Source organism: Rhinatrema bivittatum, chromosome 4, assembly GCF_901001135.1.
Source record: "Rhinatrema bivittatum chromosome 4, aRhiBiv1.1, whole genome shotgun sequence".
NCBI lineage: Eukaryota > Metazoa > Chordata > Amphibia > Gymnophiona > Rhinatrematidae > Rhinatrema > Rhinatrema bivittatum.
Genome location: NC_042618.1, coordinates 138,948,049 through 138,963,657, shown reverse-complemented (window position 1 = coordinate 138,963,657; position 15,609 = coordinate 138,948,049). Strand labels below are relative to the sequence as shown.

Genomic DNA, 15,609 nt, shown 5'->3' with positions numbered 1-15,609 from the left:
ATTGCAAAGAGAGTGTTTTTTTCTCTTTAAAGTGTCTCAGAGTTAATTGTCTTACGCATGTCTTTCTAGTCCATACTTTCTCAATTTTACAGGTTAAAATCTCCTTTTCATAGTGTTGCTGCATAGTTAAATGGAATTAAAAAACTCATTAAGCATGTAATGAATCCACAATGTCAGATTAAGTCACGCTACTGCACAAAACTGTTTGTGGTGACATAGTGCCATAAACCTTTGCCCTGATATCAATGATATTCAGTATATATTGTACCAAAGCATTTTATAATTTTAAACAATGGCAATTGTTTTAAAATCAACTGTGTAACATTATGCCTTAGTGCTACCCATAACACCCACTCAGGTTTAACTCCTTGGTCACTTGGAGGGTCCCTTCAAGCACTGCACAGGTTTCACCTGCACCCTCACATGTTCTCTTTCCCTAGCAACCTCACAGCTGCCAAACTGATTCCCCCTTACCCTACCCCAAAGCTATCTTCTGTTGTTTTTTTGGGGACACTGTGACCTCTACAAAACTCAGGGGTCTCACAGTTCCCAGAAATGATGCCTACACACCAAAAACATAAAAATATGGGATTATCCAGTGACACACTTCTATGGGTCACTGATCAGTCACAGATAGAGGGTTAACACATTAAGGTGAAATTTAAACTTACTTGTTAGTTTCCTTTCCTGCCAGAGCAGTCCAAACAAGTAGTTTATGTCCCCCTGCCAACAGATGGAGACAGAGGGAAAAAAAGCTCCAAGCTGATTTCTCTGCTCCTTTAGGGGTATGGTACTGCCCTCAGTTCTTCAGTATCCTATGTCAAAGCTAAGACATCCAAAGTCAATTGTTTGTTTTAGTTTCCAAATCACCACAACCAAAACCTGATACAGCTAAGAAACTTCACTCCATGGTCATTAACCCAAGAATTAGATAACTTCTACAGCAAGTTCATGATTAGGCCAACTACCTTCAGAGTGAACAACAACATATTCACTGCTAGTTTTCTGAATTTGTTAGACTGAGTGCCCTTGATGATTGCAGTTTTCCTGGGTAAATTCTAGACTGATCTTGAAGGACTAAAGAAAAGGAAATTAACAGGTAAGTTTAAACTTCACCAGAAGTGGGACATATCAAAGCTCTTCCCAGCAAGGAAGGAGAAAGCCATGGATTGCTGCATCCAAGGTAAAGTCTCTCAACCTCCACATCACAGTGAAGTCCTTAGACCTCAGCGTGCTGCCCTGCCATTATCCTCTGGAAAAACAGGTTCTGATTCTGCCTATAAAAAGTCCTGCATCCTCCTTGAGTGGGCTTGATAGCCCCCTGGGATCTGCAAAATCTTGCTAGAGCAGACTGAAGCTCTCATGTCCTTGATGCCTACTGAAATCAATGCTTTAGAAACCACTGTGCTTTAACAGGACACATCAAAGACTTATCCAAGAAAAAAACCGGTCAACATCTCAAAGGTGAATTACAACAGACTTGAGAATAGCCATCTTTCTCTTGGCCTACCTCACTCAACATTCTCATTATAATAGGTAAGAAAAGCCTAATTCCTACAGAAGTGAAATACTACCCTTAGACAGGAGATAGTTTTGGGCTCAGAGATACCCTTTCCTTTAAAATTACCAGAGATCACAAGGAGACTGATTTTATCAACAAGACTCAAAGAGATCCCCTATGAGACTTGAAAGAAAGGGAGGCCAGATCCCTTCAAAACTAAACTCAGGTTCTGAGTTGAATAGACTTTCCACAAAGAAGATGTGCATTCTTGACTCCCCAGAAGAAAGTATCCCATCTGAAAGAGTAACAAGACAGCGTCCATAGCTGTGTCCCTTGCTGCAAGCCAGTGCCAGTCTCTACCCTCTGTGAGGTTTGCAAGTTATGGCTTCATCCTAGTCCTCTAAATTTTCTATATGGCAGCCTTTCACACCACTGAAGGCAGTAAACCCTGACACTATGTGTCCTCATTATCTAACCTAGTTCTCTCAACAGCCAAGGTTGTAAACCCTAGAAGATCCCTTCCATTCTTTTTTACAACCTAGATGAATCCTTTTGTAACATCCTAATACTACCTCAACAGTTTAAAACTCTTCTTTCAGCTAAAACTGAAGGCTCTCGTGGTTTACAAGGATATCTTCTCTTCAAAAAGGGCTCTAGAGGATATATTGCTCAGTGCATTAGTGCAGTTCTTAATAAAGGCCAATATCCGCACCTACTGAATTGTTTCCAATTTCTTAAATTTATTTGGCAGTATGGCAAGCTGTGATTACACCGGCAAACAATTACTGGCATTCCTTGACATTCAAAACAGTTGCTAACTTGCTGCTTGACCAGGAGGGTAGATTTCATTATCCCAGGTCTGCTCTTAATCTCATAATCAGTCTGCACAGCATTTCTGGTTTAACAAACTGTCCAAAAGTCAATTCTCAGCATTAAGTCCTTTCAGTCTTTCTTGTTAGTACTCACAAAAAATGTACTCCTCAGCAGAGATTCCTCCACCTGGAAGTTTACATAATATTGTGCATGATCCTCTGAGAGAAGTTGGAAGCTCTGTCATATAGCCAGGCGGTTAAACCCGGCAGCCATTTCATCGATAACAGCAGCAGCTTCCTTCCTCTCCAGCTCAGTCTGCCTCATTTTCTGCAGGAGCATGCCTAATTCCCTCAGACCAGTCCTGGGGATGACTGGTTTATACCAAAGTGGTTTAGTAACAGTGGTTACAATTTGACTGAGGGAAAAAGTGAAGGAGCACTACCTCTTGCACTTTCAGAACTTGGTCTAGGGCAGCGGGTCTTAACCGGCGTGTTGCGACACACCAGTGTGTCGCCAAGCACAACAGGTGTGTCGCTACACTTCCTGGTCCCCTGCTGGCTCAACTGCTCCCCCTACCCCAGCGAAATAGGAACTTATCTTCCTCCCGGGCTTAAAATGCTGATAGCTCGGGCGGAACACGGCAGGAGAGTTGGAGTCAGCAACACCAGAAAGGTCTCTTCTTCCTGCCCCCCGCCGCCCGGAAGAGGATGTGGTAATCGGCTGCCACGCATGCAGGAAGACGAGACCATGCTAGTGTGGGAAGCATCGGCCCGAAGAAGAGAAGAGAGGCGTGGCCTGAAGAATGAACAGCACGACGTGGAGCAAAAGAGGAGTAACGTCAGCCCCCGCGGCCGATGGGACTCCTTTCTTGAGGCCTCGAGGACTGTAAGTGGAGGAGGCTGCTGCTGCCACTAGTTCAATGGGGGGAGAGAGAGAGTGCTAGTTCAATGTGGGGGGGGGGGATAGAGAGTGCTAGTTCAATTGGGGGGGGAGAGAGAGTGCTAGTTCAGTGGGGGGAGAGAGAGTGAGTGAGTGAGAAAGCATATGTATTTGAGATTGTGTGTGTGTGTGTGAGAGAGAGAGTGACAACATATATGTAAGTGAGTAATTTGAGAGCCTGTATGTGTGTTATTGAAAACCTCTTTGTGTGAAAGAGAGTATGTGAGTATGATTGAAAGCCTGTGTGTGATTAAGATCTTTTGTGTGTGAGAGAGATAGTATGAATGTAAGTGTATGATTGAGAGCCTATATGTGTGAGAGAGATCATGTGTATGTATGATTAAGAACCTGTGTGTATAAGTAACAGAGAGCATGTGTATCTGTGTGTGATTGAGAGCCGGTGTAGGTGAGAGAAAGAGACAGCATGTATGTGTGTTATTGAAAGCTTGTGTGTGTGTCTATGTGAAAAGACAGACAGCATATGTGTAAATGTGTGATTATGAGCCTATATAAGTGAGAGAGAAAAAGCATGTGTATATATGCATAATTGAAAGCCTATGTGAGAGAGAGCATGTGTATATGTGTGTAATTGAGAGCCAGTGTGAGAAAGAGCACTTGTGTATGACAAAGAGAGGAGACAGTTGTAAGCAAACCATCCCTCCTCCTGCTAATTTGAAACAATCTCAGGGCACTTGGATATCAAACTTTCCCAGGCATGCAGAGCAAAGGATTTTTTTTATCCTTATTATTTTTCATTATTGGATCTTTGTGCCTGATATTTTGAAATATTTTATTGGCAACTAGAAAATTTTGATATGAGTTTTTAATTACTGGATATTCCATTCCATCAGCTGTTTCAAAATAATCTGTTCTTTTTATTATTATGGTTTTACTGCTATTGATTTTATATTTCATTTTTTGTTTTATGAGGACTGGTGATGTTTCTCTTTTTCCTTAGTTACACTGCATACCATCTCTCTGGTTTGTTGCGATTTTCAGTTCAGTTTTTGTCTGCATTGTTTCTATTTATGCTTTATGGTCTCTTTATTCTTTGTTAGGTGAGGATCTGAACATGTGACTGAGGTGAGGTATTATGCTGGTCTATAGTCTCTGTATTGGGCTCTATAGCAGCCTGACTTGGTTTGTTTTCCTAATAGGAGGAGTATTGGAGTTTTAAGGCCTGGTGTAATATTTTCAGTTTTGCCTTGTAAGGTGGTTATTCTTTGAGGGCTGGAAATTGGTGCTGTTTTGGTATGGGATGTTTACTATTTATGCAATTTCTGTTCAGACAGAGTACTTACCTTTCCCTTGTGTCATTCTTAACAATAAAACGAATACTGGACCTTTATTTTTTTATTTCTGCCATGAATTGTAATGAGCAGAGTGTCACACATGTGAGCGTGGTCTGTCGGGTGTGTCACGATGGGATAAAGGTTGAGAACTAGTGGTCTAGGGAACGTCCAGCCTCCCAGCAGGAACAAATGTTGAAGACTGGATACTGGTCATGGGTTCTACAAGGATATCTATACTCCCAGGATCCTGCTTTCAGTGTTTGGCTGAAGAACTTGCTCATCTTAGAGCTTGACCAGGCTGATCTGAGATCCATTTGTGTTGTGGCCCACCTGAGTGCTAGTAGGGCTGAAATCACTTATGCTATTCCTTACACTTCAGGATCTCAAGAGTGTCAGCTCAAAACATTTGTCTGTACAATGATGGTGTTGGCCATGTGAGCTGCTGCCAGGTACTGCAGGGAAATGCCATCCCAGTCCAAATCTGAGTCACTCATCTAGAGATTTGAGGGCTACTACATTCCCTCAGATTGTCATCATCAGCTAACGGCATTATACTGACTGCCGCCATCCAGGAGACAGAGAGAAACTGAAGAGCCAAAGGCAGCACCAAACCCTTTAAGGGATTGAAGTCAGCTTTGAACTTTATTTTTCTGTGCATATCTGCTAGTAGCGAGGACAGAACCCACTTGTTTGGAATAGTAGCAGGGATTATGAGCAAGGCCCTTACAAAAGTGGAATTTCTATGATTTACACTCCCCATAGTTTTTTCTTTATTGTGCAACACGCTCTCAATAATGATTGAAACTAATGATATTGGGTTTTCATTTTAGATATATGTTATTATTTTAGTAGAAAAAAATCGATTTTCCTTTAATTTATAGTTGTTACCCAATTCATGTATTTCTAAATGCAAACTTATTTTTTATGTTTGTGTCTTTGAAAATGAGAAATAAAGAATTAAAAAAAAAAAAAAGATATTTCTTCTTGATGAAGGACCCCTTCTGTGACACGATCTGGGAGGTTCTCTCCCTGGATAGAGGAGATGAATAAAGGTATCTTGCGAGGAAGTATCGGAAGTTGCAGCTGATGGACCAATTCTGCTAAGATAAAGTTCCCTCCGGCTCCTGAATCAACAAGAGCCTGAGTAGTGAGGGATCCTTGCCCATACTGCATTGTAACCGCAACAACGAAGTGAGGAGCCAGATTACTCCCTAGGGTCAGCTCCTCGAGGACACCTAGGTTCGAAAGTTTCCCGGGCGTTCCTGGCATTGCGTCAATAGGTGTCCCTTGTTTCCACAATATAAACAAAGTTCCATTCTTCTCTGGCGCTGTTTCTCCTCAGTGGTTAACTGACTTCTTCCTAGCTGCATGGGTTCTTCCCTACTTTCAGATAGTGCTTCGGCCGTAGTAGGGGTAACCAATAGGGATGTGAATCGTTTTAGGACGATTAAAATTATCGTCCGATAATTTTAATATCGTCTTAAACCGTTATGGAACACAATACAATAGAGATTCTAACGATTTATCGTTATAAATCGTTAGAATCGTGAGCCGGCACACTAAAACCCCCTAAAACCCACCCCCGACCCTTTAAATTAAATCCCCCACCCTCCCGAACCCCCCCCAAATGACTTAAATAACCTGCGGGTCCAGCGGCGGTCCGGAACGGCAGCGGTCCGGAACGGGCTCCTGCTCCTGAATCTTGTTGTCTTCAGCCGGCGCCATTTTCCAAAATGGCGCCGAAAAATGGCGGCGGCCATAGACGAACACGATTGGACGGCAGGAGGTCCTTCCGGACCCCCGCTGGACCTTTGGCAAGTCTCGTGGGGGTCAGGAGGCCCCCCACAAGCTGGCCAAAAGTTCCTGGAGGTCCAGCGGGGGTCAGGGAGCGATTTCCCGCCGCGAATCGTTTTCGTACGGAAAATGGCGCCGGCAGGAGATCGACTGCAGGAGGTTGTTCAGCGAGGCGCCGGAACCCTCGCTGAACGACCTCCTGCAGTCGATCTCCTGCCGGCGCCATTTTCCGTACGAAAACGATTCGCGGCGGGAAATCGCTCCCTGACCCCCGCTGGACCTCCAGGAACTTTTGGCCAGCTTGTGGGGGGCCTCCTGACCCCCACGAGACTTGCCAAAAGTCCAGCGGGGGTCCGGAAGGACCTCCTGCCGTCCAATCGTGTTCGTCTATGGCCGCCGCCATTTTTCGGCGCCATTTTGGAAAATGGCGCCGGCTGAAGACAACAAGATTCAGGAGCAGGAGCCCGTTCCGGACCGCTGCCGTTCCGGACCGCCGCTGGACCCGCAGGTTATTTAAGTCATTTGGGGGGGGTTCGGGAGGGTGGGGGATTTAATTTAAAGGGTCGGGGGTGGGTTTTAGGGGGTTTTAATGTGCCGGTTTTGCGATTTTTCGATTTTTCACGATTTTTCACGATATTTTACCCCCCCAAACGGCAACAATACGATTCCCTCCCCCTCCCAGCCGAAATCGATCGTTAAGATGATCGAGGACACGATTCACATCCCTAGTAACCAAAGACCGAGAGAAGGTAGGAGCCAACAGAACCATTCGCCGGGGTGGTCTTGCTTCCTTTGTGCGCTGTTGTAAACGTTGGTCGATGCGGCCTGCCAAGTCAATGAGTGCTTCCAAATCCTCTGGAATCTCCCGGGCTGCTAGTTCATCCTTGATGCGGGGTGATAAACGTTCAAGGAAAATACCCCGTAGACAGTCGGAATGCCATCCTAGTTCAGAGGCTAGGGTGTGGAATTCTACCGCAAAGTCAGCCAGTGTACGGGTACCTTGGCGTAGATTGAGTAATTCAGAAGAAGCCGTGGAAAGCCATCCAGGCTCATCAAACACTTGCCGGAAGGTCTGGACGAATCTTGTTAGATTACTCAAGATGGGGTCCCCGCGTTCCCAGATGGGAGATGCCCAGGCCATGGCTTTCCCATCTAACAGTGAAATGATGAATGAAGTCTTTATCTGATCAGTAGGGAACTGTTGCCCTTGTAGGGAAAATCTGATAAAACATTGGTTCAGGAAACCTCGACACTGTTTAGCTTCTCCTGAAAAGCGAGGAGGAGCAGGCATGTGAGACACTGAAGTAGGGGTACTTGGAACTGTTGGCGAAGGAGCGGCCGCCTCCACTCCATGAGCAGAATCAAGATGATGAACCAGGCGTTCCACGGTGGCGGTTAAAGCCTCCAGACTCTGCTGCTGTTGCTGCTGCTGCTGTTGTCGTTGCTGCATAAGCTGTTGGGCTAGGCCTGGAGTAGCCTGGAGACCAGTCAAATCCACCGGATCCATGGCCTTTGCAATCTGTTAGGGTAGTGGATCCTTGGTCCGGGACGAGGGATGATACCCACCAGCAGTGCCAAGGTGTGCTCGTCTCCGGAAGGTGGAAATGTACTGCAGCACAGCGATGAAAAGTTTCAGGCAAGGTGTCCGAGGCAGGCGGTAAGCAACAAAAGTCTGAGTTCCAGGCAAGAGGTCCGAGGCAGGCGGCAAGCAACAAAGTCCGAGTTCCAGGCGAGGGGTCAGTGGCAGGCGGCAAACAGCAAAATCCAATATCCAGGCAAAGGTCCAAGGCAGGCGGTGAGCAGCAAAATCCAAATCCAATCCAAGTCAAGCCAGACGACAGAGAATCCAAGCCACAGGTAGGGGCAGGCAGCGAAACAGCAAAGTCCAATATCCACTCCAGGCAAAGGTCCAAGGCAGGCGGCGAGCAGCAAAATCCAAATCCAATCTGAGTCAAGCCAGAAGACAGGGAATCCAGAAGCAAACAAGCAAGTAACCACTGGAACCTTGTTGCAAAGGCGTCTTCCTGTCTTCAGGGAGAGGTTTAAATCTCCCTGGCTGATGATGTCATCTTCCGGGGCCGGCCTGGTTTTCGCGCTGCTGCCCCTTTAAGAGGCGGGGTTTGCCACATCTTCCCCGATGCTGCTCCCCGACGTCCAGAGGCCGTCGTGCCGTGGCCCGTGCGCTACTAGCTGCCCTGATCAGGACCCTGTGCTGGCAGCATGAGGCAGGTAGGGGGGCCTGGCCGCGGGTAAGCGGCCATAACAGAAACCTCTCCCACCCCTACCCCCCTACTGAACAGTGACATGGCAAAAGTGTAAAAAATAAAAATCAATATTGAGCTGCTGCCGGTCCTGGCCAGGTAGTCCCCGATTCTGTCAACCCCCAGCCCTTACTGACCACTTAATATTCCTGGTAGTTCAGGAGTGCCTGGAGTGCTCTCTAAGGCTCAGGGTCCGGCAGTATCATTTTCAAAATGGCTGGGGCAAAAGTGTAACTGAGGCCGGCCAATGCCATTTTTAAAATGGTGCTACCAGACTCGTAGATGTAATGGGCATTCCAGGTATCACTAGATTGACAGAGACTTTAAGTTGTCAGGGGGATCCAAGGAGCTGGGGATGGGAGGACTTTTTTTTTTTTTTTATACATAGGAGGCAAGGTTTGAGATTAGGGGGCATGGCTGAGGCCAGGACCAGAAACAGCCCAAATTTATTTTTATTTTTTTACATATTTTCCAATTCTGGGTGACAAGGTGGAGGATGGGAGGGGGTATCATCAGACCCCCAGGAATCTGATAACATGCTGGAAGAGGAAGAGAGCTCAAACCCACACAGCCCCTTTAGGGAAAGACCCTTGGGGTATTGGGATAGACATTACATTCCAATGCTTCCGGGGTGGAAGTTAGCTATTACCTTGTGAGGTGCAATTAAATTTCATCAAATAATGTGGCTTGCAAACGTTAGAGCAAGCTGTGTTATTTGATTTGCATATGGTTTCATAGTAAGATAAGAACATAGTAATGATGGCAGAAAAGGACCAAATGGTTGAGCCAATCTGCCCAGCAAGCTAGTTCTTAGCAAGCTTCCCAGCTGATTTTCATACAAATCAGCTCATTAGTGTATCCACATTGCTACAAGTATTTTTAAAGTCACAGATAACACATTTTCCACACGGATATGCGTTACCACATTTTTTTCCCAGACTGAAGTGGGGAAAAAAATACCTTGCAGACAACAAGCAGGGAAAAGGCAAAACAAAAGTTTGTACAAACAGCACTACCTAGCTAATGTTTACTTGAAATAGCCGTTGCCTAGAGGAGTTGGGTAGCAGCTTGTCCACAGTATGTAAAGCAGAGCTGTGACAGAGTCCTGACTGGACATCTGATCTGTTGCAGTTCCTGGCCAAGCCTGAAGATTTCTGACAAATTCTTAGCTGTCTAGCTTGGAGCAAGATCCAAAGAACCAACCAGAGTCAAGAGTACCGATTTCCTAACCAATAATGCTGCATGCAGTCACAGAATATTTCAGTATTAGAACTTCCTGGGGGAAAGACAGGAAATGTCTGCATTTTGAGGCCATAATGCAAGTTTAATCCCTTCATTCCTGACCGACACAAAGGGAAGCGTCCTGGCTGCCAGGAACTGCAGAGCACTGCAGAAGTCAGGATGTTGCTTGCGAGGCAGAGTTTGCAAGGGGAGGCAGTTCTCACTGGGAAAGACAAGGGGCCCAGGGCAAAACAAGTAATCACAACAAGCATATAAAACCCCATTTTGCCACATGTTGCAAAAGGTTTGTCTTTAAATCTTACTAAACCTGTTTGCAGCCTTCTTGTTGGGTCCCTCTAGATCATGTTTGCGTCCAAGGAATCCTTTCATTTGGATGCCAAAAGAGCTACCATTCTGAGCAGGCAGTGTAGACACCTCTCCAATTTCACTAGGAGGCGTCTCTAGTACTTTGGGTTGTAGCCTTTTTGTCAACTCTTCTTCATGTTCTACATTTTTAGAAGTTTTCCGTTCCCTTTCTTCAACCTGTTCTGAGACCCTTATCAGACCAGTTTCGTCCTCTTTGATACTCTGTTATAAACAAAATGTATTGTACATAATTATGCCAACAAGCAACAAAAAGCACCCAAAATACAGAACAGCAAGTCTCCTTTGCACAAGAAGATACCGCAAGTTCATATTAATTAATTGTAGCACAGATGTAGCACTTTCTGCAGGAATCATGATATTAAAGTTTAACACATTTTCATGCTGCTCTTTAGTCTGGGTAAGTCAGCACGTTTAAAGTTACAGCACTATTGTATAAACTGCATGGTGGGAACTGCAGATCTTTAAAAAATCATGTTATTTTTGCCCCAGAAGTATGTGTGTACATTTAAGTTGCATGCATATTTGCAATGCAGGAAAACATACTTTCTCTATCCATTTTATAAAAGTACACACATATTTTACACACACAATAATTGTAACGTGTGCGTAATAACTCTCAGGTATGCACATAGGCAGGTATTTTACAAAGAATGCACATACTTCTCGTCTGAAAATACTTGTACGCATGAAACATCCACCAGTTTACCCACACTTCCACCAATTCACCCAGACCACTCACCCCAAAAATGCAGACAAAAGTCAAGTGCGATTTCAGTTCCATGACTCAACTATTAGGTGTAAAAATCTGTGTACAAGGTTGGTAATGTATTCCTGTAAGGGGCCATCCATAAATTATGTCACATTCTGACGGGGGTGGGGGAGGGGGGGTGTACCACTTTTATGTTGAAGGGGGGGTTCTAAGTTGAAATGGGGTTTGGAGATTTGTTATGAAGTGTGACAAGGGTGGGGTTTGATTTCATGCCAAAATAGTGTGATGTCATTTATGGACAGCCCTTATAAGCCTTACACAATACCAACTTGTACGCAAACTTGTGTACCCTGCCCTGGAATGCCCCTAAGCTGCCCCTTTTTCCCCCCATTAATGTTAAAGCCCCACAATGTAAGTACACATGCACTCTCGGCCACAATAGTAATTATGCACGCACATGCTACTTACATGAGTAAATGCCTATTTTATGGGGTAGATTTTTAAAAATGGCGCGTTCGCGTATTTTTGTTGGCGCACCAGTCACAAACAAAAGTACGCTGGATTTTAGTAGATACGCGCGTAGCCGCGCGTATCTGCTAAAATCCAGGATCGGCGCGCGCAAGGCTGCCGATTTTGTGCAGCCGGCGCGCGCCGAGCCGCGCAGCCTGCCTCCATTCCCTCCAAGGCCGCTCCGAAATCGGAGCGGCCTCGGAGGGAACTCGCTTTCGCCCTCCCCTCACCTTCCCCTCCCTTCCTCTATCTAACCCACCCCCCCGGCCCTATCTAAACCCCCCCCTACCTTTATCCGGGGATTTACACCTCCCGGAGGGAGAAGTAAATCCCCGTGCGCCAGCGGGCCGCTAGCGCGCCAAGACGCAACCTGGGGGCGGTTCCGGAGGGCGCGGCCACGCCCCCGGACCGCCCCGGGCCGAAACCATGCCCCGGGCCCGCCCCTGAAACGCCGCGCCCCGCCCCCAAAACGCCGCACCCCGCCCCCAAAACGCCGCGCCGATCGGCCCCGCCCCCAACACACACCCCTCGAAAAACCCCGGGACTTACGCGAGTCCCGGGGCTCTGCGCGCGCCGGCAGGCCTATGGAAAATAGGCGCGCCGGCGCACAAGGCCCTGCTCGCGTAAATCCGGGCGGATTTACGCGAGCAGGGCTCTTAAAATCCGCCCCTATGTGAATAACCCCTGTGTAATGCTTTGTAAATTGACCCCAAGGTAAGGAGTTAGTCCAAACCTGTAGTCTAATGACGAGAAACGGTGCTAATGGTATACAAATCTAAATAGGAAAACATTTACAGCACTGGGCAATACACAACATTTGGACATGTTAAGTTTGCTTTTGAAGTAATTGTGGAAGTAAATATGCAGATAATAAAGGTTTTTTAAAAAAGAGTATAGTCTCCCAGTAAAAGATATCAAATCTGCAGAAACTCCAAATGTAGGACTGAAACTTTGGCATTTAATATCTTCTAGATCATCTTTGGAACTGTTGGGGGGGAGGGCTTGGTATTACATCATAAATCTTAAATTTGACTTCATCATCATCATCATCATCACTAACACTGGCTGAACAAAAGTGAAAGAGTTCACTATACAGGAAGTAAAGCAGAATGGGAAAACTGCAGCATTCAAATCGCTGGTGGAATTTTATTCTGTAATTAAGAAGAACTGAAAAATGTGACCAATAATAACTTGTGTAACATTTAGATGGATAACTGACCGGTGACAGTTGTCTTGCAGTATGAAAACTGAGATCTTCTGACAAAGTCCTATCTTCTTTATCTTCCTGATGCCTAAATAAATAAGACATACAGTATGATTTCAATTCTAAAAGCAGCAGCAAAACCTTTCTTAGCATATTTTGAGGAAATAAGGTCAGCTCATCATTGTTTGATTTTAGCAGTTGATTTTAGTTTTGCTAAGCAGTCAAAAAGTGGTTTTGGTGTTGGATTTGGATTTGTATGTTTCACAGAATAAAGTTAGATTAAAAATATGAGATTCCATACTGTCTAGAGATACCAGAAAATATTATTCCTTCTTTTTGTAATTATCTACAGCATAGACCAGCTTTTTTCAGGAATGCTTTTCATACCCTTATGTTAAGGGTAGTAACTGCACGGAGCGGCAGTTACTACCCTTAACAGAAACACAGGAGTAACTGCTCAGAGCAGCAGTTACTACCCTTAATAAAAACATGGAGGTAACTGCACAGGGAGGCAGTTACTACCCTTAACATAAGGCTTGAAGGTAATGCACAAAGAAGCAGTTACTACCTTTAACATAACACTTGGGGGTAACTGCACAGAGAGGCAGTTACTATACTTAACATAAGGCTTGGGAATAACTACACAGAGAGGCAGTTACTACCCTTGACATAAGGCTTGGGGGTAACTGCACAGGGAGGCAGTTACTACTTTTAACATAAGGCTTGGGGGTAACTGCACAGGGAGGCAATTACTACCCTTAACATAAGGCTTGGGGGTAACTGCACAGGGAGGCAGTTACTACTTTTAACATAAGGCTTGGGGGTAACTGCACAGGGAGGCAATTACTACCCTTAACATAAGGCTTGGGGGTAACTGCATGGGAAGGCAATTGGAGAAATTACTTACCTGATAATTTTGTTTTCCTTAGTGTAGACAGATGGACTCAGGACCGGTTGATTTATGCTCCCCTGCCAGCAAATGGAGACGGAGCAAGCTGATGTCACAGTATATATATAACCCTGCAGTGACCCCTGCCTGCCAGTATTCTCTTCAAAAGCAACTGTGGACAGACTAGCAAAAAGCTTGATTAAAAACATGATTAAAAACAGATAACCAGAACTGTACTCAACCTACCATAAACACTGAACTCACATAAGTTTCTAGGTACCCCACACTAGAGACTGGATGAACACTTACCAGTAATCTCTTGGGACCCAGATCCCCACAGGGGGACTTTTGACACACTAATGCGACAGCTGAGGGCGGGAAGCTGAGTCCATCTGTCTACACTAAGGAAATTATCAGGTAATTTCTCCATTTCCTAGCGTGTAGACAGATGGACTCAGGACCAGTGGGATATACCAAAGCTACTCCCCAACAGGGTGGGAGACTGCCTGCAGTCCAGTCTACACCGCTTGCAAAGGCTGCATCCTCCCAGACCTGCACATCCAGATGATAAAACCTGGAAAAAGCGTGTAAGGAGGACCATGTCACAGCTCGGCAGATATCGACGGGACACAACAGACTAACCTCCGCCCATGACACTGTCTGAGTCCTACTGGAAAGAACCCTAAACTGAGTAGGCAACGGCTTTCCAGCAGTCACATATGGCTGTGACCACCTCCTTAATCCAACGAGCTATGATAGCCTTGGAGTGCCCTGCTTTCTCCTACCATGGAGAACAAAGAGGCAATCCGTCTTTTGAAAAGACTCGGAGACCTCCAGATATCGCACAACAAGACGCTTAACATCCAAGGTGCACAAAAGGTGAAACTACTTCACATTCCTGACCTTTTCCAGGGATGGCAAGGAGATGGACTGATTCAAATGAAAATCCAAGACTACCTTGGGCAAGAAGGATGGAATAGTACGCAGCTATAATGTCCTTGAAGTCATCCGAAGGAATGGCTCCCGGCAAGACAATGCCTGCAGCTGAGAAATCTGATGTGCAGAACATATAGCCACCAGAAACACAGTCTTCAAAGTCAACAACTGTAAGAAAAGGCTACACAGTGGTCGGAACATAGGGCCCATCAAAAAGTCCAGCACCAATTAGGACTCCACAATGGAACCAGTAACCTTAAGGGAAGCCTAAGGTGCTTCACTCCCTTCAAAAAATGAGCCATATCAGAATGAGATGACAAGGAAACACCATTCACCAGGCCTCTGAAAAAGGCAAGAGCCATAACCTCACCTTCAAGGAATTAAAGGCCAAGTTTTTATTCAATCCATCCTGCAAAAAAATCCAAAATAAGAGGGATCTTAACTGAACAAGGAAGAAACACCTTGCGCCTCACACCAGGTCTCAAAAAATCTCCAAACGCACACATAAGCCAAGGAAGTGGAGAACTTGTGGGCATGGAGTAAAGTGGCAATCACCACAAAAGAATAACCACGCTTTAACAGGCGAGTCCTCTCAAGGGCCTAACTGTAAGACAGAATCTAGTCGGATCCTCATGAAGAACTGGTCCCTGGTGAAGCAGATCCATGTGTGGCGGAAGACGAAGGGGGGCCTCCACCAGGAGTCATTGCAAATCTGCATACCATGGATGCCTGGGCCAGTCCGGTGCCACCAGGAGAACTAGCCCCCTGTGGCCTTCAATCTTACAAATTATCCTGCCCAGCAAGGGCTATGGAGAAAAGGCATAAAGCAATATGTCTTCCGGCTAGACCTGTACAAGAGCATTTGCCGTCACTGCTGCACTCGGCCTCCTGCACCCGCTGCCTTTCAGCTGAACTAGTAGCTAAGTCCACGCTGGGAAACCCAGCTGCCGGACCAAGGCACACCTCTGAGGGACCACGGAAATCGCCTCAGGAATTCTCAACTGGGGAAGGACCATTAGGTATCACCTGAATTTAGAATTTAAAATTTCTCCTTTCAAAAAGCTCAAAGCAATTCCCATAGAGAGATGCACATCCACCATCTGTTGGAGATGGAGACTACTGGCAGACTGGGGTCATTGCAGGGTTATATATA

At 45.7% G+C, this 15,609-nt stretch overlaps 1 protein-coding gene across 2 annotated transcripts in view; it reads right to left on the bottom strand.

Annotated features, from left to right (window-relative positions):
• The window catches only part of SPTB (spectrin beta, erythrocytic), a 273,420-nt gene that overhangs the window by 18,686 nt on the left and 239,125 nt on the right, over positions 1–15,609 (bottom strand). For both annotated transcript variants that reach the window (XM_029598897.1, XM_029598898.1), the window contains exons 33-34: positions 12,647–12,719; positions 10,150–10,409 (exon numbers count right to left, since the gene is read on the bottom strand). In XM_029598897.1, coding sequence (XP_029454757.1) covers positions 10,150–10,409; positions 12,647–12,719 — 333 coding nt within the window. The remainder of the gene's footprint in view (positions 1–10,149; positions 10,410–12,646; positions 12,720–15,609) is intronic.